At 42.9% G+C, this 27,769-nt stretch overlaps 1 protein-coding gene across 10 annotated transcripts in view; it reads right to left on the minus strand.

Moving 5' to 3' along the window:
- IKZF4 (IKAROS family zinc finger 4) overlaps positions 1-27,564 on the minus strand; it is an 81,172-nt gene extending 53,608 nt beyond the window's left edge. For 4 of the 10 annotated variants that reach the window (XM_060252041.1, XM_060252040.1, XM_060252049.1 and 1 more), the window contains exons 1-2: positions 27,145-27,552; positions 2,025-2,076 (exon numbers count right to left, since the gene is read on the minus strand). In XM_060252041.1, coding sequence (XP_060108024.1) covers positions 2,025-2,064 — 40 coding nt within the window. In that variant the 5' untranslated portion in view covers positions 2,065-2,076; positions 27,145-27,552. Of the gene's footprint in view, positions 1-2,024; positions 2,080-27,144 lie in introns of all 10 variants that reach the window. The other 6 variants (XM_060252047.1, XM_060252042.1, XM_060252044.1 and 3 more) reach the window with 5 other exon arrangements.
- Between the last annotated feature and the right edge of the window lie 205 nt (positions 27,565-27,769).

Consider the following 27,769-nt stretch of genomic DNA (forward strand, 5'->3'; position numbering starts at 1 on the left):
TTCTCACTGGGTCGGTGCCGATCGGTGCCGACACGTCGGGGGGAGGCGGAGGGGAGCGTGGCCGTTTCCGCTTCTCCTTGCTCTTCGCCTTCTTAGAGGATTCATGTCCCGAATCCTCCCGTCGTTTCTTCTGGGGCCTCTCGACCGACTCGTCGGGGGGCCGTTTCGCCGACTGCTGCTCCTTCTGCGGGACAACGTCGACCGGGGCTGCATCGGCCGATGGGGCCTTCGGGGTTTGGGCGGCAGCCATTTTCGGTACCGATGCCGAGGAAGACGCCGTTTGCTTCGGAGGGCGAAGTGCCGAGGCAGTTAGTGCGGCCGAGAGCCTAGCCGCTCTATTCTTTCTGGTCTGCTTCGAAAAGCGGAGGCAATGCGGGCAGGCTTCCACGCGGTGTCCTTTGCCGAGGCAGAGCAGACACAAAGAGTGGCCGTCGGGAGGGGCGATTTTCTTGCCGCAGGCCTGGCACCTCTTAAAAAATCCCCAGCGACTGTCCATAGACAGCGGTCGCTGGGAAAAATCCTCTCAGAATCCTCTGAGAGGAGGAAAACTAGGGGCGAGGGGGGGGGAAGTCCCGGAGGACAAGAAACCCCACCGCGACACGCCACCGAACGAAAACGCACTTTTTTTTCTTTTTTTTTTTAAACTAACTAACTATGGAACTAACTAACTACTACACTACAGAAAACAATAAACAGGCTAATATTTACAGGAGGCTCGGGGAAAAAAGGGGTAGAAAAAACCCAAAGCTCACCGACCGGGAACACGAGGAAACACAACTCTTCGCGCAGCGGTCAGAAAGGAACTGGTGGGATTGCCGCGGTGGCGCCGTTGGGCCTGCGCAGTGGGACGCCGGCGCATGCCCAGTGGCGCCGTCCGCGGAAATCTTTCCCGGGCTTTCTTACAGATACCGACTGGGGACCAGCGCAGGCGCAGTACATCCCACAAGTGTGATGCACAGAGACCACGAAGAAGATCAGGAAAAACCAGCCTATGGCTAAACCAACTTCTGGCACCCAAGCTGAAAGCAGACAGAAGCCATGTTATTTACAATTGGCAAGTCCTGGGTTGCTAAGGAGAGGCAGACTATGGCAAACCACCTCTGAACACTTCTTTCCTTGAAAATCCTATGGGGTTGCTGTAAATCAGCTGTGATTATATGGCAAATAAAATAACATAAATGGAAATAAAATGGTTTATTGTACAAAAATTTGCTCTTCCAGAAATAATGCAATACCCTGAAGCATGTACATGTATTAAGACTTTCCAGTTAGCTGTATTATCAAACAAAAGAAATTAATTGCATGGCTACGCATTTGCAATGATGCAGACAACTCGGGAGCAAATATGACTTAGACTTATTCTAGTGAAATGCTAGTTAAATCTGGGCAGATGCCAGCCTTCCCTTCCCCTGATTAACTGAACTCTTCTCTACATCTTCCTGATGAAGAGCCCCACCAAGTCACTGAAAAAATAATCTGGCAGGAGGCGCCTTCCATTCACAGCTGTACTAAGTGCAATGAACCATCCAAGGTGAACTGTGGCCAGGGAGAACCCCACAAAGGTCATTGTGTAATGACATGGATGTACTCCAGAGCATGGCTCCCTTGGATGTACTCCAGAGCATGGCTCTAAGCTGAATGTGGTTGGAAACAGGGGAGGCTATTGCAAAACTGATAAGGTCAGCTTCTGTAGTCTCTCTGGTGATAGCTCATCCTGCTAGAAAGGGGATGGGGATTAGTAAGGTTTTCCTTCCCATTTCACCACCCCACATCTTTGGTTAAATGCTAAGCACAAGAACCAGTTGCTTTGCCAAGTACAGACAGAAGGCATCAAATAGCTGTGGGAGCAACTTGTATAACTCCTCAATATATTAGCCACACTGAAAGGTCCAGTGTACAAACGCAATGTGACCTAAAGACAGATGTCTGACCCAGCCCTTTGTATATGTAATGGTGGCATCTCAAAGAAAATGGAATATAAAAACATAAACTTAAGTACAGAAGAAGTCAAAATAAGAACATACCGGATATGTAAGAACGCCCATTGCAGTCCTCTATATCCATCTTTAAGACACTCTGCTGAAAGAGAGACAGGCTCTGTCAGAACAGTAGACATAAACCAAAGTAGGTCTAAGATTTCTTCCTTCTCTGCTGCAGGAGGGTATAGCACAACCCGAAAACATAATAATTAACTACTATCAGTTGCCCAAATGTAAATCTGCAGGACTGAAGCATCAATATCAATAAAATATTAACTACTATTTATAACTCAAAGGGTGTTTTAAACAAGGGAAGTATATCAGTTTCCTACAGAAAAAGCATAACAGATATGCATGGGCAATAAATATGAGTATGTTGATGTTGCCAAACTACAAGGAAGATCGACTTTTCCACATGCCACTTCATTGGAAAGAAAAGGTCTGGTCATACAAACCAGCCAATTTTCATTTTGTGGGGGCCAATACAGTAAAGTTTTTGGCAGGTTTTCCTTCCACTGTCTCTGCTCAGCTGCCCTTTATACAGAGAGGGAGGCTGTCAAATGGTGTTAAATTCACAAAACGGAAGCTAACACCACTTCTGAATGTTGCGCAGAAGGGGCAGCTGTCAGTCTTCTATCCAGTGAGGCAAGACCTGACTCAGACTTCGCTGGTCTAGAACACAAGTGGCCACAGGCCAGTGCTAATTTTGACTCTTTCAGTGGCAAGGTACAGTAGCAACTGTCCATGTAATTCACTTCAACAAAGCTAATTCTCTGCTGTCATCCGCTGTCTGAACCTGAACTGAAAAATGATGCTGGTGCATAGAAGGTATATTAGACTCCAGATGCACAAATGCAGCTTCATTCTATCAGCGAAAACAGGTCATTTTTCCAGCAATGTCACTGAAAACTAAGCACAGCACCACAGAACAGATTTGGAATGAGCATTTCCCAAACTCATGCTAGAAAAACAGCTAAGCCTGTCATATATATATCTTGCTACTTAGCACCCCATGGAGATAATGAACATTTTATACATTCAAAATGGCATTTCCCTCCCAGTAACAATTGATGTTTAAAAAACAAAAATGAGTACAATAATCACAAGTTTTACCATTGTGAACTCGCACCGTAATTGCCTGCCAGCAAGTTCAGATACAGAAAAACACTAAGGAAAAAAAACAAAAGCAATAATTTGTTGGAATGAATTAGACCCTTAAGCTCAAAATATGGGTGCAATTTGCAAACACAATAGAAACAAAATTAACATTTACCCCAAATCTTAAGTGTTCAAAATGTGGCGCACCTATGATTTACTAAAACAGTCTGCATATATTATGAAGTAGAATGCGAATGCCAGATCCCTGGAGAAAAGGCAAGGGATGTACTTACATCTAAAGAAGGATTGAAGCACAGATGGAAGTTCACAAAGCTTCCAAATATGGAAGGCAATGCTATGCATTCTCTACGGAGATAGGACAAAGGAGAATGGTTTTAAAACTGCACAAAGATTTAGATCAATCTGAAGTAACTTCTAACCAGGACTGCATGGGCAGTAAAACAGGTTGCCAAGGGAGGCCACAGATTCCCTCTCATCAGTGAATGGATTAGGTCAGGGTCCAGGACTGCATCAAAGTGAAAATATTTAGTTCATGATGGGGAAAGAGTGCCTGAAGTATCACTAGGTTTCAGGACCTGGGAAGAGGAATATTTTAAAAAGGGAGGATGAAAGGTACAAAACTGCACAGATTCACAGTATACCATGATATTACTCAAGGAAGGACCTTTGAAGAAAAAAGCCTGAACGTTACTGAAGAAAAACTGGAAGGGTATATCCAGGCCCAGCCCAGAGGAAGAAAAGAATCAACTACCACCTAATGGTGACTGCTTTAAAAACTTTCCAGACAACTAGCTTGGTGATGAGAACCAACTGTAGCCTCCAGTCAGATGAAAATAGCCGAGTGTTGCCATATTCCCCTGCAACCAGAAATCTGAGGAATAGGGATGGGTTTATGATACTTGGCTATTCATTTGACCAGTCAGAACTGGCTCTCCACCTTGCTTTCATGTAGAATCTTTTGAAGCAGCTGCCTTATAGGATATGGTCATGTAACCCCTCCCCCCAAGTGTTGGATATTGGAACTCGGTATGCAAGAGGATCTGGGAGGGAAAGGGGTTAACAGAATTCTCTCAGTCAGGTATACTTGGCAGTTAGCCCTACCCTCTTATCAGTTAGTTGTTGAGCCTCTTTGGCCATTGCTTGCCGTCTGTTTTATCTGTTTCACCTTATATAGGACCTTTTCTCTCCAAACTGGGCTTAGAACTCTAGCAAGTTAACCTTTTTGAAGTCAATCTGTTCCCAATAAGTTAAATGTACCTACATGAATTTGTCATGTATTATGTGCTTCTATTTTTGTAAGTAAAAATTTTCTCTTGTTACAATCTTTGTAATTTGTTTGAACAGCATCTTCCCATTAACCAGGAAACATGGAGTACTGGAGATACTGCATAAAGCTTCTGTGCTGCCAAGTCAGGCCCGCAGCTATGAGGGGGCCTGTGCTAGGCAGGGCCTCCTGACTTGGGGCCCCTAACCAGCCTCCAGTGCCTCAGCTGCATCCTTCTCCATTCTGCCGTCATCATACACCTTTGCTTCTGCTTGCTTAGGGGCCGGAAGAATTCTCTGACCTTGCAGCAAGCAAAAACAACAGGGCACTTTCGAGACTGAAAGTTAAGCTCCACATTGGGCTGACGTCGGGCTAGAGGGCGCCTGCAAGAAGAGACCATTCTGGCCCTCAAGTGGGGCAGCGGGGGTAAGGGTGGATGGCTCCATTGCAGACAGGGCAGGGTAGGGTAGGCTGGCGCACGCAAGTGGAGATCCCAGCTGCAGTCCGGGGCTGGGGATCAGTGGAGAGGTGATGTTCGCCTGCAGGGGTTTTCTGGCCTGGTCTCGATGGCCACCCAAGTGAGGATGCTGTATGTTAGCAAACTGGCAACTTTCCCCCTATGTATGTTAGCAAACTGGCAGCTTTCCCCCTCAGCAGTGGTAGGAGAGAAGGCCATGGAGGTTGGGGCCACTATGTGCCCCCTGAAAAAAATCAGGGCCCTCCAATTCTTCAGATCCTGGCTACGGGGCTGTTCCAAGTCAAATTATTTCTTTTTAACATTTAACCCAATTATTTCTTTTTAACATTTAACCCAGAATCTATCAGATGCTTAGATTAAACTTAATGTAAAAAAGTACTCAAAGTCTTTGATTAGCATATTCCCTTGGTTTTTTTTAATCTTTAAAAAATTTTCCCTGTTCTTTTGCATGTTACTGTGATAGGGATGGATGAATCAAGCAGATATATGGTGATCCCAAAACTTACTGCTGAGGACTACATAAATTGGCTAAAAAGATTTCATATACTCCTTAAAGCAAAAGGAGCTGCAGGAATCCTAGAGGAAGATAAACCAACAGAGAAAGGCAAGGGATTGGACTCTTGCTTATTAAAAATGGGATTGCCAAGAACATTATTATGGTTCGTTGGATGACAATGAGACTTTCATGTCTGAAAATTCCCAGGCATCAAAATAAATGTTTAAGAGCCTAGAAGATCCTTTTGAGTTTACTAATATTGAATCACAAGTAGTATGGATAAGAAAAGTTTGGGAAACAAGGTTACATAATAGATTAAACTGTAGAAAATATATATCTGAACTGAGGGAGGTGTTTGAAAAATCTAACGATCTGTGACTTTAATTCAGCTACTAAACAAAAGACATGCTTGGGACGTTAAGGGAAGATTTTTCTGGAGGACCAACGAACTAGGCATGGAGGCCAAGGAACTAGTTTTCAGAGGTTTGCTGCCTCTGAATATGAAGGTTATAGAATCATAGAGTTGGAAGGGGCCATACAGACCATCTAGTCCAACACATGCTCCATGCAGGATCAGCCTAAAACATCTCTGACAAATAATCATTCAGCCACATGTTGAAGACTGCCAGTGAACGGGAGCTCACCACCTTCCTAGGCAGCTGGTTCCACCTCTGAACTACTCTGACTGCAAAAAATTTTTTCCTAATATCCAGCTCGTACCTTTCTGCTTGTAATTTGAGTCCACTGCTTCGGGTCCTATCCTTTCCCTTTAGCCATCATATTCACTGATGGACATATCCCTCCATGAATCCAATCCCCTTTAAAGCCACCACTGCGGCCGTCATTACATTTACTGATACAATCTCATTTCTCACTGAGAAGAGAAGTTATTGCCTTATGTCCATCCTGAATCAATTGCCCATCAGCTTCGCTGGCTGCCCATTGAGTGCTAGTACAATAGAAAAGGGAGAAAAAGTTCTCTCTACCCACTTTCTCAACCCCACGCATAGCTATAAGCCTCTATGAACCAAAAAATGGCAAAAAAAGGAAAGAGGACAGAGCCACGCTAGACTGATAATCCATATGAACCATTTACTTAAGTGCTTATTATATGTAACACCAGCCTCATGAGAGCCTCTTTTATTATAGAACCTCAAAAAGCTAGGGACTTTGCCTGAATGATGCAGTCACCTGGCCAAGATGCAGTAAGCATTGGTGGTGCCTTTCTACTACAGTCCTCAGCTTCTTGGGATCTTTTTTTGAAGAAGTGGCTCCTAAGCATCTAAAAGACATTGGAGCGCTAGCTGAGCAATGCCAACACTTGACCGCTCCCCTTCCTGATCAAACCCTGTGGGGGGGGGGGGAATTGCCTCGCAGGTTAAAAGAAAGGTTCACCGAAATCACCATTCTTCAGGTGACTCAAGGTGGTTTACAATCTCCACATGATAGGCACAGATCAGCCTTTCAAACTGAGGCCACAAACATTACTAACCCGCAAATACTTTTAGTGGTGTATTGGCCCACAGATTCCAATGTCAACCACTTGCACATCTATAGTATTAGGAGAAAAAATTACTCCAATTTTTTTTTTTAAACCAATCCCTTCCTACCTACCAGGAAGGTGAACTGCTCATCACAAGTAAGCAGGTGAATGGGCATTTACAAATAAGAATAACAATTTTGGCAACCATGTCTAGGATCTCCTCATCACTTATCCTCCATGGACACTGAACAGAACTCCAGCATTTGCAGAACCACAACAGGAGATTATTTGTTGCAACAAGAACAGCCCTAGAGCACCCAGTGCTTCAATTAGAGTAGTGCCATGGGGTACCTGGCTCTGTTTCCAACTGTTTTAAAAGGTTCAAAGGAGGGAATTAGTTGCTCTCTACCTTTATTCAAAGGCCACCCATGGATCTCTCCACCATGTCTTTGCAGCTCAATATGTCTGCCTGAGTAGGGCTTCAGCTCTGGATCTTGTTTCTTCTTTGTACAGAGGACACAGCTATATTCCAGCACTTTTTAGCCAGCTGCCTGCCTGCTTGTCCCTCTCCTCCACACAAATTTCATTGGGTCAGATATTCTTTCCTGTCAATCAGAATCTTTTGCCACACTCCAAGAGCCCTAGCTCCTTGTTATTCTACTAAATACAGCAGCTGAAGGAACTCTCCAGCCCAATGCCACATGCCTCACTAACAGCTTCAAAACAATGCCCTTTTATCTGGGACAATGTCAGGATCGAAAAGAACCCCCACTGGCCTCAAGGGGAGCAGGACACACACTTCAGCTTCAATAGGGGAAGGCAACAGAAGAAATGCTCTCTCTGATTGGAAATGAAAGCAATGAATAATTTCCTGAAAAAAATCCTTCTGAAATTAAGTTGGTGGCAGGAAGACAAATTTCAGCACAGAACCAATATGAAGTCCCCATAAATGTTATCCTGTTAAAAGTGTAGAGAGATTTCACCAGCCATTAGAGAACATAAAAGGAGCACGGCTGGATCAGAGCAGCAGTCCATGTAATCCAGCCTAATCCAGAGTAGTCAACAACTGCCCTGAAGCCAAGGTGCCCCCACTCCTCAATGCTGCCTCCTTGCATTGGTTTTCTGTAGTTTACTACCTCTGAATATGGAGGTTCCCTTTATTCACTATGACCAGTAGCTATTGATAAACCTCTCCACCATGGATCTGTCTAACCTCCTTTGGCTTTGACTACTGAAATAGCTCAACTTTCACCTTAATTAACCACCTACATATTATCAGTTCATTCCCTTTTCCAGGGGAATATCTGCTGGAAAGCCAAGCATTTGGCAGGGGTATTTTCCTTCCTGGAAAAACAAGGATGGAACTTAGGTATTTCATGAAAGGCATCCCTACCTTTCCTATCATAATCTGAGTGCTGCTGCCACCATCTTTAGAGGAGGGTACACAGCTCACTGGTAGAGCATATGCTTGACATAAAGAAGGTCCCAGGTTCAATCCCCAGCATCTCCAGAATCAAGTAGTAGGTAAGGCAACAGATCTCCTCCTGAAACCCTGGACAACCAATGCCACTCTGAAGAGAGAATATTGAACTTGATGGACCAATTGTCTTACTTTGCAAAAGGCAGCTTCCTGTGTACATGGGTGATCTTCAGTGCGAGACCTTTCTGAGCTTGGATTAAATCTATGGCCTCAGGTAAGAATGGCATACAATGACTGCACAATACACCCCATTCAACTATTACATAGCAATTCCATCTTCATGAAGCATACAGTGTTGTTTTCCCACCGAACCCTATATGGGTCTGCTGTATTTACTTTCTAAGTGTGTAACCTTAAATATTTCCATGGTGCTTCAAAAACAAAACAATCAAGCAGCCATTCAAAGCAGTACGTGGCAACAAGTTCCTTGGTTTAATTACACCTTGTGAGAAGTACTTCAGCAAGCTCCCTGTAGAAGATTATGCTATAAACAACATCAGCTTCCCAAGAAGACAAACTATTCTGTATCAAATATATATCTATATCCAGGCTCACCACAGTCATGCAGCTACAAAAGTCAAAATGCTGGGTAAACATCCCAGATCAGAACAGATGAGAGCACCTTTGGGGAAAATTCACCATTTGTTCATGAGAATCTGTTCTTTGCAGAAAGCTGTTAATGGAAACTAGTTGGCTTCCTCTGTTCCACCAGCTAGAATACTTGAAGGGCACCCGAAGGGAACATAGGAAAAGTTCCTGCACAACATACACAGGAGATAATTGCTGTAACGGAGCTATACTGCCCTGTCTCCTTCTTTCCATTTCTCTTTCACACACCACAGTGTATTGCAATTTGAGTAAAAGAGCCCACAGAAGCTTGAAAAATGGAGGCTACAAGACCTATGGAATACTCTGGCACAGGAAGAGGAGAAATAACTCTATATTTAACAGCCCTCCATTTCAGAGTCACACTGCTGCTGGAATATCATCCAAAAAACAACTATTGTTGTGCATGTGTTTTGGATCAACTTTTTAAAAATATTTCCCCCTTCTAGGTTATGCTAAATACTGCAGCGGGTCCCCATATTACAACCAGGTAACTATGTCAGCTTTGAAAGTGAAGTTTCACGAGGTGGAGGAAATGCTTTTGCCATGCACAAGTACTTAGAAATGAAAGCTGAATTTGATTATTTTGCTAATATGTCCCAGTGTCATCTGAAGTAAAACACAGACAAAATAGTTAAATTAGCAACTCAGCAAGTGGGCAATTGACAACACTTGTAGATAGCACATTAGCTATAATAGCATGAGCACGGATTTCTAAAAAGCTGCTGTATTTCACAAAGGCTTTTTCATATATCTTCTGTTTTTCCACCCACTGATGGTGTCACTTTGCTCTGGTTAAACTTCACCTAGAATGTAGCGTTCAGTTTTGGACACCACAATTTAGAAAGGATACAGACAAGCTGGAACATGTCCAGAGGAGGGCAACAAAGATGGTGAGGGGTCTGGAGACAAAGCCTACGAGAAAAGGCTGGAGAAGAAAAGACTGAAGGTGATATGATCATCTTCAAATATTTGAGGGGCTGTCATATAGAGGATTGGTGTGGAGTTGTTTTCTGTTGCCCCAGAAGGTTGGACCAGAACCAACAAGTTGAAATTAAATCAGAAGAGTTTTTGACTAAACATTAGGAAGAACTTCCAGACAGTTAAGCGGTTTCTAAGTGGATCAGGCTTCCTCGGGAAGGGGGGGGGCGCTCTCCTTCTTTGGAGGTTTTTAAACAGAGGCTAGATGGCCATTTGACAGCAATGCTGATTCTGTGAATTTAGGCAGATCATGACAAGGAGGGCAGGAAGGAAGGGTTGCATCAGTGCCTAGTTCTTGTGGCTCTTTCTTACACACCCAGCAAAAAGCTGTTTGCCACTTTGGGGTCAGTCAGCAATTTTTCTCCAGGCCAGTTTTCATGGATCCTAGAGGGTTATATATTATTTTCTCCTTTTTTGCCATCTTCCAGGCATGGAGCAGATGCCAATGGGTGTGTGTGGAGAGAGGTATTTGTGAATTCCCTGCACTGTGTAGGGGGCTGACTAGATAACCCTGAGGTCCCTTCCAACTCTATGATTCCTGTCACCCAGGGTCAAGGTGAGAAGTGAGCCTAGTTTGTAGGGAAATTAGTTTGGAATACATGAAACTGTCTTGCACTGAATTAGACCACTGGTCCTTAGCTTATTTATTTAGTTAGATTTCTATCCCACCCTCCCTGAAAGTGGGCTCGGGGTGTGTTACACCATGGAAGACTAGCAATAATAAAATCAATTATTATAATATAAAAGATCATTAAGCCTTAAAAACAGATGATAGTCTGAAAAATCATTTCACAGTGTCCCAGCACAATGTAACTGAAGAGAAAAGAGAGGCCAGAGCCCATAAGAATTCCAGATGGTAAAGGTCAGAATAAAGGTCAGTACTGTCTTCTCTAACGGCAGCTCTCCAGGGTCTCAGGTAGAAATCTTTCATATTACCTACTACCTGATCCTGAGCGAAATGGGGGAGGGTGGTTTAGAAATCAAATTTATAAATTAATAAATAATTGGAATTTCCAGGGACCTAACGAAGGACCTTCTGCATGCCAAGCAAATTATCTACCGCTGAAACACTGCCCCTCCCCAAGGTTTAAAAGAAGCAATAATTCCCCCTTTCATGCTGGACAGTTATTCACTGTATTTAATAACAAAAATATAATATCTTTACATCACAGCAGTTTTCTATGCAAGTCTAAACTGATACCATTGTTCACTACAAAGATAATCAAAGCCATAATTAACAAAGTAAACAGGCTATTTGTAGAACCACATGCTTTGGGGAAACAAAACTGCTGCCTGTTACTTCTGGAGAGCAACAGGCCTCCTATGATAGTAAGTGTACATAAAGTTACACTACTTTTGCTTAGAGGTAAGGGGAATCATCACTTGTGATAGAGAACAGTAATGGAAGCTGAATCAAATTATCTCTTTTTTGAGGCCTATGTGTTCCCACATTATATACACAAAACTCAGTAGCAAAACACACTACATTTTAGCTGCCTGGGAGGAAAACCTAGAAGCTTCCATATTTCATGTACTGCAAAAGAAAAAATAGGGCCAGTATCTAGAATCCCCTGAAGGCTCTGAGAATTAGGAACATTAACACACTAAAAGTAGAGCACAGTGGCTTCAGAAGCCCTTGAAGTTCTTTTAACTTTTGAAATAAGGGCTTTTCCCCAAGTGACAAAAAGACTTAGGGAGTAAGTAAAATCTTTGGAAGTAGTCCAATTATTTTAAACACACACACACAGAGCAACAACCACCTCAGCATGATGCTATCTGGGAGCATCCTTTGTGAATAAAGATCAGTGATTTTTGATGAAAGGGGTCTTAATGAAGAAAAATCCAGGTGGACATTTGCATATTTCCTCATTATTTTGGACATTCAAAACCCAAAGGAAGCAGAACTTTATCAGGTGAATAACTTTGCTCCTTATAAGATATTCCCAACCAGGGCTTTTTTTTTAAAACTACAACCTAACACTCTAAATTTATTACTCTTCACAATTAAGAAACCTAGTGACATAGACATCAATCTCCAATTCTGACATGTTTGCTGCCTTTGCTGTTTCTCCCCACAGTTGAAACCAGACTTACAATTAACAGACCCAAACATGTCATTCTTTTAATACGTTAAAAACATTTTCACTACTTTGCATACTACCGTAATTCACTGCCCACTCTCTATAAATGTAGGACTGCCAATTCCATTCCATACTACTGTCTGATGAAGTGTGCCCATGAAAGCTTACATTTTGAATAAAACTTTGTTGATCTTAAAGGTGCCACTGGCTCCAGTTTTAGCCTAACACAGCTACCTATCTGGAAGTATCTGTCAAGGAAGCTACTCTATACCATCATCACAGCAGCACACAACAACCTGGCTTTGCAAATAAATCACACAGCATTACCTGGAAAACAGACAGGATGACAATACACATTAACTTCTAATTAATTTGTTGGTAAGCAACTAATGGTGGATGCAGGAGACAGGATACTTCTGATATTACAGTTCTCATTCATGGGATAGAACAGCAAGACTTTCTGCATGATTAAAAGTAACAAGGGGGAAGTTTTCTACATGCCTTTTGGTGACTTAGACAGGGGTATACTGAGAATCCTAAAAGCTGCCTGGGTGGCTCAAGAAAGACCAGGTACTAAGTTATCCCAATATTTTCACTTTTGTTACTAGCATGAATTTCAGATATAATTGTACATGCTAAAACTGTAATAACAGTAGGGGACCTAAATTTCCCTCAGGTATTTCATATCCTCTGGTCAAAGCTGCCCACTATTTCATTACAGGTTTACATAATGATTTTTTCTATTGCTGAGGATACTCAGCATGGCTGTTCAAAAAAACCGGACTCATTTTTGTTCAGCGAATCATAAACGGTGGTTACAATGAAGACTAAAAAAACCAAATGTTCTTTAAGTGCTAACAGCAGGTCTATGATTAACAGGGGGGGGGAAACCTCCTACCTACTAGAATCTACCACATCTTAATTCAGATAGTCCGCTTCTTGTGGCTACAACCAGGTACCTAGTTTGATGCATGTTAGTTTGCCAGAAGTCAGTGGGACTGATGCACTCACAACAGGACATAAGCTTAAGGCCATACAGACACTTTGCAGTATTGAAGTTTATCTTAGCTATTATAAACAAAGCACATATTCCCTGTTTCAGTAATTCTTAATGGCCTTGTGGAAGCTCCTCTAAATTTTTTCCCTATATAGTACAGCATCAAGCACAATTTTGAACAGGAAACAGCTTTGCATAATCATTTTGTTTAACAAGACCACAGAGAAGTATCAGGTACTCAAACAACGACTGATATTAAAATATACCCTCTTCAGTCACTGCTGCAAGGCAACAAAAAGCCACTTGCTGAGGTTAGCCTCTGTCAACTTAACACGCATTTCCCACCCCATCCTGAAATCATAGGAACAAACTGTAGTATTATATATCTGGACTCAAATCAGTTTGGCTGCTATTCAAACCTACACATGGATAACTTCGGTAAGTTTAAATTCATGGAATGCCCTGCTAATGCTAAACACATGCATGTAAACTCTACAGAAGCAGCACTGAGAAAAAACAATACTTAAAATATTATATTTTGCAGGAGGGAGGATTCCAGCTTTCAACTAATGATCACACATATATACTGTGATCCATGGTTTTCTCTCTCCACTAATACACAAATTCTATTCTGGGACACAGGGTCAAATAAAAACTGGGAATGTATGCCCAGCCCTACATACAGGCTATTACTACCTATGATAGGTTCCCATGTATTACAAATAAGTTGTCACCAGCTGTGATGGTCCCAGAAGAAAACTATCCCCAAACCCAGAACACAATCCATATAATAATATCTTTAACCAAATTACATATAACAGTGTGTGAGTGTTCCAAGTTCTCCAGAACTCTCTCTCAGGCTGGAAGTTAGAAATCTTTTTTAAAAAGGGAATAAAAAGGAAAATGCTTCAGGACATGGTGTTAAATCTAGTCAAGCCTGCACTGAAGGTTAAACGCAGAACTGTTTCAAAATGTTGCTGGTATCCAGTTATCCAGATCCAAGATCATCCAGTAAGTGACTATACAATGCAAATTATCTGCTGTCTCTCATGAAGAACTCTTCATAAGAATAATACCGACCAGGGTAGATAGCAAGGGATGCGACAGGAAAGCAGAGGACAGCTCCTTGGAACCGTGATGCGGTCCATGAAGGAAGAAAACCCACAAGTATATGAAATAAATTACAGTAAGTAAATGCTGCTAAGCAGATCTGGGGGCACACTGTCACTGGTTCAAACAGGGCCCTCTCCTCTGGGAAGATCAAGGCTTACAGGGCTCCACTCTGCAGCCCATTTCTAGGAAGAAGCTTGATTTCTACATGTCCCATGAAGTCAGAACACAGCAGCTATAAGATCGAGGAGAGGGGGTTGAGATGAGGGGAAAGACTAGCAAACACACACAGTGCCTCATTTTATTCCTGCAACAGATTATCTTAATTATGACTTGCTTTAATTTGATTTAATTGCAAACAATCCTGGCTGATAGGCAGTCTGCAAATATAATAAGTGAACACACTCAGTCAACTTAGGAGGTGACAGTGAAAACATGAAGACCAGCCAGGTTCGAAAGCATACACCCTGCTGTTCTTCAATGCCTGCTCCTTGCAGAATCTCTTTCAGAGCGGGTACAGACACTTCTCAGGACCTTCCTGTGCAAATAATTGTTCAGGTAAGCAGTCTACACGTTTGAGCTGTAACATCAGAGGGACTTGTGCCGACTGTGAAGTAAGTGGGTTCTCTCTCTCTCTTAAAGAAAACAGACCACCATAAATCTTCTAATGTTAAACAGCTCGTGCAACTTAGCTCAATGCCTTGGAAACTAAGAGCAGGTCTGATCAGATCAGAGCTTGTTAACTACAGGCAGGTAATTCTACCTTCACAAAACCAACACCCCTAGTCACAAGAAGCTCTCAAAATTTATAGTCTGCTTTTCCCTTTGAGACTAAAGCTGGGTTACACAGTTTAGAACAATGCAATGAATACAATGAGACATCTGATAAGCAATGTAATAGGACTAGGATTCCAGAAATCTGAAGCAAAGGGTGAAGTATTAGATATGCAGAAAACTGTACTACAAAATTCCTAAAGATTATGAGCGGACTACCTTCCTACTATTAACAGAAACCTGGTTCAACCAAATAACTCCACAACAAGCTTCTATTTAAACTACCCAAGGTAGCCAGGAAGTGGTACCATCGATTCAGTAAAAAAAGGATCAATCAACAACCATGGGAGACTATCATGGAAAAAGGGCATCAGTGGAAAGATGAACAGGAAGATAGATGCGGAAGAGATATCACATGTCATCAACGAAGTAAGGACCTATTTCAAAGCAACAGAGACAAAAGCAGAAAAGTGCTGAACTTCCTGAAAAGCCAATGTCCTTATATTCTAAAACAGGGAGTTCTTCAGTATAGGGAGGACATGGATTTTCTCTAGTTTAGTTCTATTATCAGTAAAAGCCAGTGGTCAGTAATTAACATCTTAAAGCCTAGCAAGTTACAGTAAAGCTTAATCTCCCCTTATAATACAATTCTCCAGACAGACTGGTCATGATTCACCAGAACTCCCACTGGCTGAGCTGCCTGTCCCTCAATCTCAATGGAGAGCAAACCCCACCCTCCAGCCCCAGGACAGACAAGGACTGAGCCACTGCTTCACAAAGGAAAGAAACCCTTCCCTTGATTGGCTGAGGGATGGAGAAAGAGGGAAATAGCCAGAGAAAGCCTTCCCTCAATTGTCTGAGAGTTCCTCCCTCTCTTCCTCTGGAAGAGAAACAGCTAGAAACAGGGCAGGAAATGGCATTCTGTGGCCGCAGACCAGATACAGGGAGGGAGGGATGGAGAGCAAGACAAAGTGAGAGACTGAAGTCCTGTGCTTAAGACCAACAATGTTATCAGAGGGTGTTGGTCTGAAAGGTATCACTAAAGGCCTTTAAGGGAGAACGCAATGGGGCCAGCCCTGACTAGGGCTGCCAGTTCCAGGTTGGTGGGAAATTCCTGGAGATTTTATGATGGAGTTTGAGGAGGCCATAGGAGTTAAGGCTCCAGAGCAAAGTCTGCCAGACCCAGGTTCTTGCTGTGGAAGCTGACTGGGTGATTTTGGACCAGTCACAGACTTTCAGCCTAACTACCTCACAGGATTGTTGTCCAGATCAAAGGGGGAGAGGAGAATGATGTAAGCTGCTTTGGTCTACACTGTGGAGAAAGAGTGCTTCTCCTAGGTAGAAGCTGCAGGGAGGGGGGAGAAGATGGAAAGCTGAAGTCAGATCAATTCCCCTACAGAAAATGGCCGCCTAAGATGGCAAGGGTGGGGGGCACTCACACAGCGCCTCTTTCTGGAGCCTGTATTTTTCTCCACATCAGGCCTTATTCCCAGTATATACAGGCACTAATGTTTTCCCCCTAACCCACTGTTTCCATGAGTAGTCATTCATTTTTCTCCATGAAGGCCTATTTTCCACTGTTGTTGCAAAGAGAAGATAGTCAGATGAGCCAGTGCTTTGGAATGAGAAAGAGAGACAGAGAAGAGAGCTTGGATTGTTAGAAACAATTCAAAAGAAAGCCTTGAAGGAAACAATTTGTAAACATGCAAGCTGATGCAGTGATCAAAACTAGTGGTGCATTAAACACCAAGGAAGGTGTTTTCCCAATGTGTGCTGATGATACTGAACAGTTTCTGGCTACAGCACAGACATGGCAAAAGGGGGGGGGGTGGGATGAAGTAAAGTCAGTGTATTTATACATTCTGGAGAGAAACCACAAATTTTAACACTGCCTCTGTTGGAGTTCCATTTTATTACTGTATACTGTGTATAGCTCCTGCTACCATATTAGTGCTGAAAGACACTTCAGATTAACATACAGTTTAGCAACATTTCAACTCTCCACATGTCAACATCTAATATTTCGATGTTGCAGATTTTTCAGGCATTGGCTACACAGGAGGAGCACAGAAGGAGTGTAGGAATGGCCACCACATGCTGTTTGCTGCCAGGTATTGGCAAATATTCTGGAAATGTAAAATTTCAGCTCTCATTCAAAAGTATTGTTGAGGTCTCATGCTTGAAAACACAGGTTTTTGAAAGGGTCTTAAAGGCTTCTCTTGAATTCAAAGATTTTTTAAAAAATCAGACAAGCATTTTGGTTAACTGCCTGGAGCCCTGAACTGGATAGCCCAGGCTGGCCCAACCTTGTCAGATCTCAGAAGATAAGCTGGGTTGGCCCTAGTCAGCATTTGGAAGGGAGACCACCGAAGAATACCAGGGTCACAATATGGAGACAGGCAATGGCAAACCACCTCTGAGCGTCTCTTGCCTTGAAAACCTTACAGGGTTGCCATAAGTCAGCTATGACTGGATGGAAAGAAAAACAACTACAGGAAAACTGATCTGTTACACAAGACTACCAGTGTCTTGGTTACGGTAACATCAATTTAAATTTATAGACACAACCTAACCGAAGGTTGCATTTTTAAGTCCACTGATATTGCACACATGCTTCATTCTCATGTTAATTACTGTAAAAATAAAATGCACATTAGTTGTACCCTTCAAGATTGCAATTTCTTTCTGCTACAGACTGGTCTAGTGAGCAGGTGTCTGCACTTCTATCAGCACAGGTTATGTGACAATTCCAAGTCTTCTACACCCGAACATTTAATATTAGGAGTATTTAACGGCCATTCACTATGTATACTCTGATTGGCCTCTGGATGTCTCCATTAGGCCTATCTTTGCGGGCTAATACACTTTAATTTTAGTCTTTGGGAGAATTTGCATGTAAATGTTTCCTAAATAGCCTCTACTGTGAGTCTTCTTTCCTCAAAGAACTAATCAGATATGGCAACAGTTTCTAGCCCTTCTAAAGAGACAAAGAGGAAGGATAATGTCCATACTAATTTCAAAACAGCTTGTGGACCATCGCTAAAGATGCATTGGTCAGAATTACTTTACCCACTCATGCAGAAAGGTACACTCATGCAGAAAGGTATCTATGCATATACATATTCTTTCTTACTTGTTCCTTTCTCGTCCTTTGCCTGAGGTTGGGAACTATGCAAAGCAATTCTTAGAAAGATGCTGCTGGGAATGGAAAGTAGGCAGAGAGTTCATCTTTTCTAGTTCTCATGCTAGTTTCACCTCCCCTGGGAACTTCTCATCAGTCAAACCCTGGGTTAGACAAATTTGGGATGGACTACATTTATTAGGGATATGAGAAAATTACCAGTGGTCAAAAAGAAAGGATGAAAAAGGACTCTCATAACCCAAGCTTCTGCACCCCAATAGGTAACTATGGAAAATTGGCAGGAATGCAATAAAAGTGTTCATTAGTATCTAAAGGTAGAACTGTTCATTTTACCAACGAGGAAATTGTTCATACAAGGATTTCCATGGACATCTGTTGTGCAAATGGGTATGCATGCAATCCTGAGAAGAAAACTAACGTTCCAGAGAATTCTCTTTCTCAGAAATAACAGCATGCAATTCCTTCATCTGTACCATTTACCCAACAAATTTTCCGGGAAGTCCCCATAGGAACAATCCTATAACAGACAAAAATAGCCATGACATTCATTTGGGCAATTGGTTGGTTTTTAATCACTGTAGAAATGCAGCCAATAAAGCAAACAGAACTGATCGGTGATTGGGGGTTAGAAAGGAGATTAGCATATAGGCATCCCTTCAGGCCAAGTTCACTTTTCATCCAAGACTCCACATTGTACAATGCTGTAACCTGCTTCAAAAGGTACAATTGTTACCTGTCCAACTTCACACAGCAGATGCTCCAGAACCTCCCTAACCAATGAATCTCACAACTTTTAACTTCATTGTATAAATAAATACACATTATAACACCTCACTAGGAAGAACACCTCTGTGAAAACAGCAAACTTCACAATAACTTATGTCCAGCAACTAATATTCTACTAGAAAATACCCAGGATCAGATTTTTGCAACAGGATTAAATGATGTGAATGTGGCAGATTTGCTTGATTCACACTTTTATCTATTTTCAGACAAATCTTTCTGTGTTCAAATCCATGTAACTACGGCTGGGAGAGGAACTTTTCAAGGCAGACTTCTACCATCTTATTGTAAGGATTGCTTCTGGGTGACCAGTCAGGAGAGCATTTGTAAACTGGAAGATAGCGGAATCTCTTTTACCATAAGCCATTAGTGTGCCACAAATTACTAGTGGTGTGTGGGGACAAAAATTCCTACAACTGCATCTATCAGGCTGCTTTAAGGGCAAATAATTACCTGTAGAGCAGGGTTTCCCAAACTTTTCTTTCCCGTGGCCCAGTTATTTTTACACTTCTTCTTTGTGGCCCACTAAAATTTGGGAGTGGAGCCAGGAGACTTTGGGGTGGAGCCTGGAGACAGGAATTATGTCATTTCCTGTGGTGTCAAGGACCAAGTGATGTCACTTCCGGGGCACACTGAACCAAAACTCCACCTTTTCCTGTAATGTCACTTCCAGGGCACTCCCCCAAACCTGCCTCTTCTTCAGAAGTAAATTCATTTTGAGAAAAATATCTCTGAAACTCATGCTGAGCCAAAATGGGGGTGGAAAGTGGGCGGTCCTCTTTTTTCACCCCCACACCTGCATGCACCTATCTGTTTGTGTATTCTTCTCCAGCTTGCAAGCACTCCTAATGCCCATGTATAATTGCCTGCACCACCTACACATCCCTTTCTCAACAGCACTGGCCAGTGTATGCAATTGGGAGTGCCGTTGCCATTGCCATCAGGAATGCCAGCACTGTGCACCACCCACACTGGGCCATGGCAGCTGCTCTATCTCAAAATATGCTGACACATTTAGTAGGACCTTCCTTCAGCTGCTACTACTGGAACCCTGCCTAAAGCTACAACCAAGCTTGCCTGGTTTCAAGAAAATCTTTCGACAGCTATTTTTCATACATTTCTTTGGTTGAAACACTGGGAAATTGCTTTGAAAGGTAGCAGAGAATTGTATTAATGAATTAATTTCAAGTTATATGAAGTTCATACAAGCTTTTCTGCAGTTATCCCAAAAAGGATATTTATGAGGGGCTTGCAGCATTTTACTGGCTGTGTTTCCCATGCCTTTAAAAGCAACCTGTTGTGCAGATACTAAGCCAGTGAATGACTTTCATCCTTTTTAATATCTACAGGAGGAGTTTAATTTTGGTATCAGACAGCTGTTAAAAGCAGGACCAGTAAAATGGTGTCAAGTTCATAGTACCATCTCTTCCAGTGCTGTTGAAATATTCCGCAGTAATCTCCAATAATCTCTTTCTTCCCCACACCACTTACTCTCACTCACTCACACAGAAATCTCACAGAAGGCCACCTGGCTACAACTGGGGGTGCCAACTTTTCATTGGCAAAGCTCCTATGTCTGCAACAACAGTATGATGAACAGAAAAGTTTCATCCAGTAAAAATGGAAGGAAAGAGAGAAAGAGAAAGGGAAAGGGAAAGGAAAGACATGGAAAGAAAAAACACAAACATAAGAAGAGCCATGTTGGATCAGGCCAGTGGACTATCCAGTCCAAACTTCCTTCATACAATGCCCAAAAAGCACCAGAATGTCCACCAGTGGGGCCAGGGCACTAGAAGCCCTCCCACTGTAGCTTCCCCCCCTCCCAGCACCAAGAATACAGACAGAGCATCACTTGCAGGGAAGGAAGGAAGGAAGGAAGGAAGGAAGGAAGGAAGGAAGGAAGGAAGGAAGGAAGGAAGGAAGGAAGGAAGGAGGGAAGGAAGGAGGGAAGGAAGGAGGGAAGGGGCTTCCGTCACCATTCGATGACCCCAGCCAGCAAAAATTCTGCCCAGGGGTCGTTTGATTAAAAAAAAAATAGCTACTGGAATGCCCACTCCCCGCCTCTCCCAGCTGAAAAACACACACACACCCTTCTTTGCCGCCTAGGCCTCCCGGGGAAATCTTCCCAAAAGAACATACTGCAAGGCACATGAAAGCTCATACCTTGAAGAACACTTCATAGGTCTAAAGTGCCAGTGAATGCTAGCTTTTCTCTCAAACATTGGGAGCAGGAGAGAAGGAAGGAGAGGCAGCCTAGCTCCTCTCTGCACAACACAGAGATGGGGCGGGGCTAGCTTTGCTGGGAGCAGGGCTAGCTTTGGCCTTTCTTGTGGCCCGGTAGTGAGGCTTCCATGGCCCAGTACCGGGTCACGACCCTGCAAATAGGAAACACTGCTGTAGAGCACCGAAGTCTTCATCCAAACTCTTCCTTATTTTTTATGAGAAAGAACCACCATTGTGCTTTTAGGTTATCTGTAGCCATGAGTACATGAAACTTGCTTTAAAACAATAACAACAATTAGGCCCCTTAAGATAATGCAACAATTCTTAGGTTCCACATAAGATATTAGATGAACATGGGAGAACTTGCAAGGAGCTTCAAGACTGAAGACATGCAGATCTGTAGAGACTCTCTCTCTCCCCCTCTGGCTTCTTACAAGGTCTCTGTCTCACCACCCCATAGTTCCCAAATTGTAGATAAGAACCTTTCAGTTGGGCTGCATAAGGCATATATTTAGAAAGGGAACTAACACCAGAACTGCAAGAATGATTTTAAGAACATCCTATAGAACACAAACTAGCATCGGTGATATCTCCTTTATTGGAGGACTATGCTAGCCTTTCTCAAATTCTTACTAGAGCAGTTCTTGTCTTTTTGTAGAACTGTGACTTCTTTGGGCCAGGCTTGTTTATCATCAATACCAGTTCAGCAGCTAGCACAATACAAAGACTCTCTAGGCCCACACCACCGCAGCTAGTGTGATTAATACTGGAGGTCCCTGTCAAGGGGCTGAGTGAAAGCTCTAATTCAAAGGAGAAATGCTCCCTCTTAGTGTCTCACTACATACAGCCTCAAGACCTAGTTAGGGCTTTATGGTTCTATTGCCATACAATCAATCAGCCAGCAGCTTTGCTGAAATAAGATTAAAAACCCATTTTGCTCATCGCTCTTCCATGCAAAAGAATGAAAAAATCCCACCAAGTTCACCTCTTCAGCATATACCTAGACAGATCCATGAATGTCAACCTCGCTTCCACCCACCACCTGAGAAAGTGCAGAGCTGACCTTTAAAACAAAAAGGTGTGTGCCTCTAATATTTGAGAGATGGAACAGAAACACAATGCACTTAGCTAACATTGGTAACGACAGGCATACATGCACTTCAAGATGAAATGTTCCCAGAGAACAGAAAAATAACCCAGCCTCTGCCTCTCCTCTGCCATTTAGCTCACCCTGACATTTCATGCCTTCCTCCCTGCAAGTGACCTCATATAACCTCCATCTCTCAGGGTAGGAGGCCAACTATCTGTGGCCCAATAATGCCATTACAGGTTTCTCCTGGCTAGATCAGTCCCAGACACATCTGCATCTTCTTGGGAGAAATGATTTAATTGCTAATCACAACTATAGCTAAAACTGGGAACAGATACCAGGACTTGAGGTTGAATGCCCTTATTCTACAACAGGAACCACAGGCTGTTAGTATCTGAAGCAGAGATGCCCTTACAGCAGGTGCAACATGTCCACTGGCAACTTCAACGCAAGTTAACAAGAAGAAGGGCATCTTACAATCTCCTTCCCTTCCTTTCCCCACAACAGATACCCTGTGAGGTAGGTGGGGCTGAGAACTGCTCCAAAGAACAGCTCTAAGAGAACTGTGACTGACCCAAGATCACCCAGCAGCTGCATGTGAAGGAGTGGGGGATCAAACCTGATTCTCCAGATTAGAGTCCACCACTCTTAACCAGTACACCAAACTGGCTCTCAAGAAGTCTCAAGATGTTTTGAAGACGATAATGGATTTATATCCCGCCCTTCACTCTGAATCTCAGAGCGGTCACAATCTCCTTTACCTTCCTCCACCCCCACAACAAACACCCTGTGAGGTAGCTGGGGCTGAGAGAGCTTTCCCAGAAGCTGCCCTTTCAAGGACAACTCCCGAGAGAGCTATGGCTGACCCAAGGCCATTCCAGCAGTTGCAAGTGGAAGAGAAGGGAATCAAACCCGGTTGTCCCAGATAAGAGTCCACGCACTTAACCACTACACCAAACTGACTCTCTGACTAATGCAATAATAGAGACTGCCTCCTCCTTAATCCCATTCTAAAACCAACCAGCCACAACTAGTTAACATCACCATCTATGATACCAATTTGAACATCAAGGGCATGTAGAGGGAGTTTCTCAGATGCTTCTCCACATTTGTGGAACACCCTTTCTGTGGAGGTCTAGCAGAATCCTAGCCTGAACATATTTCTTGATAAGCAATCAAGCCTGTTCAATCTGGCTGAGCATTTAGCAACAGAGATAAGATGTTTAAAATTAATATTTTTGTACTTTTTAAAGGTGCTATCTACTTTTAACATCAAAAGTTGTGAGTTTTAAGACTTCTAGGACAAGATATTTCAGCCAAAACATTTGTGCCAAACAGAAAAAAACCACTAGACTCTATCACCAATTAATATAAACTGTAGCTAACTTTAGTCTACAGGGCCACAGAATTTTGTTCGGCTTCTGAATAGCTGGTCATTTTGCTTTAAGCCAAACTCATTCCAAGATCAAATGTCATGCAACAACACTGCTAAAGGCATGAAAAGTATGAACTCTTACTAAATGATGTAATAGTATGGACTAAGGCTAGCAACACAAGCTTCACCCAGGTCACTGAAAGCAAGACCAAACAGGAAAGCTGCTTGCACAACATTCAAAGCTTTGGCAAGCCTTAAGGAGACAACAACTCTACAACTGCGGAGCAGCTTTCAGGAATGACTCTCTGAACTGGGCATATGGGAGGAGAAATATCCTAAGAAAGATTTCTTAAGTAACCTTGACTGACCCCAAAGGGAATTAAGAAAAGTTGCAGGTTGCTGAAGTTCATAAATCCAAAGCCATTTAAGTAGCACAGAGTGCAAGCCTGATTCTCCTGATCCTGTCACCATACCTATAAGAAAAGTGGTTAAGCGGCAAAGGCAGCACCATCTATTTATCTTGATTACAGATTTTTTTACCTGTCAAAGTATAATCAGTACTATTCATAAGAAACAAAGCTTTTGCCTTAGATAAGTCTGAAACACAATAGCAGCTGTAGTGTTATGGTTTCACAGGGCTGTTAGCAGAAAAGCACTCCCTAAAGAATGGATACAGAAAAGCAGCCGAGAGTCTAAGCTGTGAATCAGGAAGTCCTTGGTTCAAATCTCACATCTGCCAGGAACTCTTTAGACAACTATCAGCATACAGCCGCCCCCCCAATCTAAAGTAATAACAAGAACTATGGTCTACCTTATAGGGCTGCTTTCAAAATTACAACATAATGTAAGTGAAATATATATTTATGTGTGTGTACATATTTATACACACACACATATAATATACATATATAATATAAATATACATATTTATACACACACATGTATATATAAAATATAAATATACATATCTACACACACATACATATGGGTATTACTCCCTTAGGAATAACTTAGGAGTTTGCTCAACTGAACATAGGGGTGCTTATTTCCAAATCACCATGCACTGGAGCAGGTGGTTAGACAGCACTGATTAAGCGAGAATCCCAGGACACTTAGAAGAAACCCTATAGCTCTGCATTTTTGAAGCTACTATTTCCATTTCAAAAATCAAAGAAACAGAAACCGATGTAGCCAATGGATTGGCAGTGACTGACAATGATTATCACACTAGCATCTTATAGCTGGCCACAGGAACATAAATCTCCTTCACACAAAAGAATCAGAATGTAGCATGCCTTCTGCTGTACAGATCTGTGGCACTTTACACTATTTGAATAAGACAGCACAAGCAAAGTTTGTCTTGAAACCTAACAACAAGTTTTTAGATAAAAAAGCCTACTGACAATGCCAGCTCATGTGACTTAACTGTGCCAAGCTACGAAACATGAAACCTTTTTAAGATTCAGACTCCTGATACATGTTTAGAAGCATTAAACATATGCTAGAGAATGAATGAAGCCCTGCTGTTATCTGATAAGCCCCAGCTGACAAAGAGAACATTTTGCCCCGTGAATACTGCTTTCTGTGGACAGATATTGTTGCATTTGTGGTACTGCAAGTCAGCTTTGATCCAATAATTTATTAGCTAGGATCCAACATCTCACCTCTTAAGTACCTTCAGTTCAACACTGATCTCTTGGTTGAAAGTTGCCCTTCTTCAAATGCAACTGGCAATACAAAGTTAAGGCTACCAGTTTAAATGTCTACCAGATAAGACATGCCATCTACCTTTCAAACATTTTTGCTAAAACAACACAGAAAGCACTGTTATCAAACCTAGCACATCTATGTTATACTAAAATACAAAGCATTTGTGTTTTTAGGAACAAAGGTTGGTCACCTGGAGCAAACTAGACTTTGTGGACACAGGTTTTCATCATCTCAAAACAAGTTAACTCCTCTCTAACCAGATATGCAAAGCAATCAAACATAATAATTAAAAAAACCCCAACAGAATTTAATCCTGGACACCATTTCTAATCAAATGTTCAAACTTGAGCTCTAGAACAAGACACCCACTTTAATTTATATATCTGACTTTGACACTAAGATGGTTTGGACACAGGAAGAAATCATCCAGCATGCAAACCCCAATGCATTAGATACAAGAAACTTAACTAAAAATAAATTAGTGACAAGGAATCCCCCCTACAGTTTCCACTTACTTAAAGCAACAGAATATTTTTCCACTACAGTAAGAAAAGACACTTCTGTTATTTCTTCCACCTCTCTCATCTAGGAAAGAACATACTAACTAGTCATTTTCCAATATTCAGTTTAGGGGGAGATATAATCTGCAAATGGTCAGAAATCAGAGAAACAGTTCTAGCAAAGTTTTTTTGGCCTAGATAAGTTTCTCTCCAAAAGCAACTCTAAGTCAGACTGCTTGATTAAAATAAAAACCAGTAATATGAAGCAGTACAGATATTAAGTGGAAGAATAGACTGGACCACACCAGAGTACAGACATAGGATAACTTTTTTTTTAGTGTTCTACTACATTAAAACAGCAAGTTGAAAACTAGCAAAGCAGACAAGAAGGTTCTGCCTTGTCTCTTCGATTTTAATGCTAGATTTCCATTTCCAGGAAGGCTTTTATGAAAAGGAACATTCAAAGCCGGACTCCACCTCCAGCAGTCTGAACTGGTACAACCCATTCTACTACTCAGGATTCTGATAATCTCATTACCCTACAAATGTGAACACAGCTTTAGTTGGAATCCTCTCGTTGCACCCCTACAACACCGTCCACAAAATGGGAGATGTAAACAAAAAGGAAGAAATGTACTTCCAAATCCATCACTCCCTCTTTGATTACTAAAATATGCTGAGAGACACTGGGAGAAAAGAAGCTGCACTGAGTGTATTCAGAAAGGATGCTGCCACCAAATTCCTTCCCCTGAAGGTAAAAATATTTCTGAAGCTACCTAGACAGGTCACAACAAGAGGAGAAGAAAATGTATTCCTGTAAAGTGTCCACAGATCAAAGGAGATGCAACTTTCCACCAAATACTCCAAACCCAAACAAAAGAATTCAATCCTAAATAGGCACAACCATTCATGGGCAGGATACACCTGACAAAGATTTCCAGCCTTTAAAAAAAAAGTCCCCACATTAGTAGGCTACACCGACAGCTCCTCCCTTTCTTTTCTTGCTTCCTCAGGCTTCGGCAACCAGTTCCCGGAGATTCTACAAATGTATAACTGTCCAACTCCTCTAGTCACCATCACCGTCTACAACTAATTGTACTTCTGCCTGCCACAAGACAACTCCTAACACATAAAAACAAGGGCGGCTTTCCCCATAAGCCAGACATTTCTTTAGGTATCTTCCTCAAGCTCCTCCAAGACACAGCCCAAGTTTTCCTCCACGCCTTTCTCCCTGCAGCCAGTTGTTCCTTAGTTACCACCTCTTACAATAGCTACTCCTGAAAGGCACCGGCTTTCCTCTACGCACATCATCCCTTCCCAGCCCCGACGAGGCTGCCTTTCCCAAGTCAGCCTAAACCTCCAGCGTCACTCCCTTACACTGTGCCGCCTCGCCATCCTGCTCCCCACTTTAAACTATCCCTTTCGTCGTTGTCCCCTCCCGGCCCCCGTACACCCGCTCCTCTTCCTCCTCACCTGAAAGGGGGGGCTCCAACCCAGCTGCTTTACTATGGGGAGGGCCCCCCCGGCCCAGTCACTGGGAGGGGGGTGGGGGGCGCTGGAGGGGGGCTCAATGGCTCCGCAACGGCGGCTCCATCAGCAGCGCCTTCACCTGAGGAGGGACCGAGCCCCCCTCCCCGAACCACTTCCGGTCCCTCTGCTAGGAGACAGGCGCTGGGAGAAGAGCGTCGAGAGGGTCGAGCGGTCGGAGAAGGAGCCCAGGGCATCGTTCCGTCAGAGGTGGGAGAGGGCGAGCGCCGAGCGCATCGAGCACCGTCCAGCCGTCTCGTTCCATTGGGAAGAGGGAAAGCGGTTGAAACCCGAGCGAGTCGATTGGAAGCAGGGGAGTCGTAGTAGCCGAAGGGGTGTGGGAGAAGCGGCGACTGTACTGAGGCTTCCGAATTAGAGGAGCCATCGGAGCGCCTAGCGTATCGATTGCTATCTTAAGGAGCGTCGGCGTCTTGGATTGTGTGAGAGAAAGCGAGAACAGACAGGACAGTGGAGCATCGAGAGCATCGACGCCGGCCGCCAGAAAAGGGGAGGGGGACGGGGCGTGTCTGGGAGATGAACATTCGATTAATAGTTGAGTGTTTGTACGAAT

The sequence above is a fragment of the Heteronotia binoei genome, chromosome 13, assembly GCF_032191835.1.
Source record: "Heteronotia binoei isolate CCM8104 ecotype False Entrance Well chromosome 13, APGP_CSIRO_Hbin_v1, whole genome shotgun sequence".
In the NCBI taxonomy this organism is placed as follows: domain Eukaryota; kingdom Metazoa; phylum Chordata; class Lepidosauria; order Squamata; family Gekkonidae; genus Heteronotia; species Heteronotia binoei.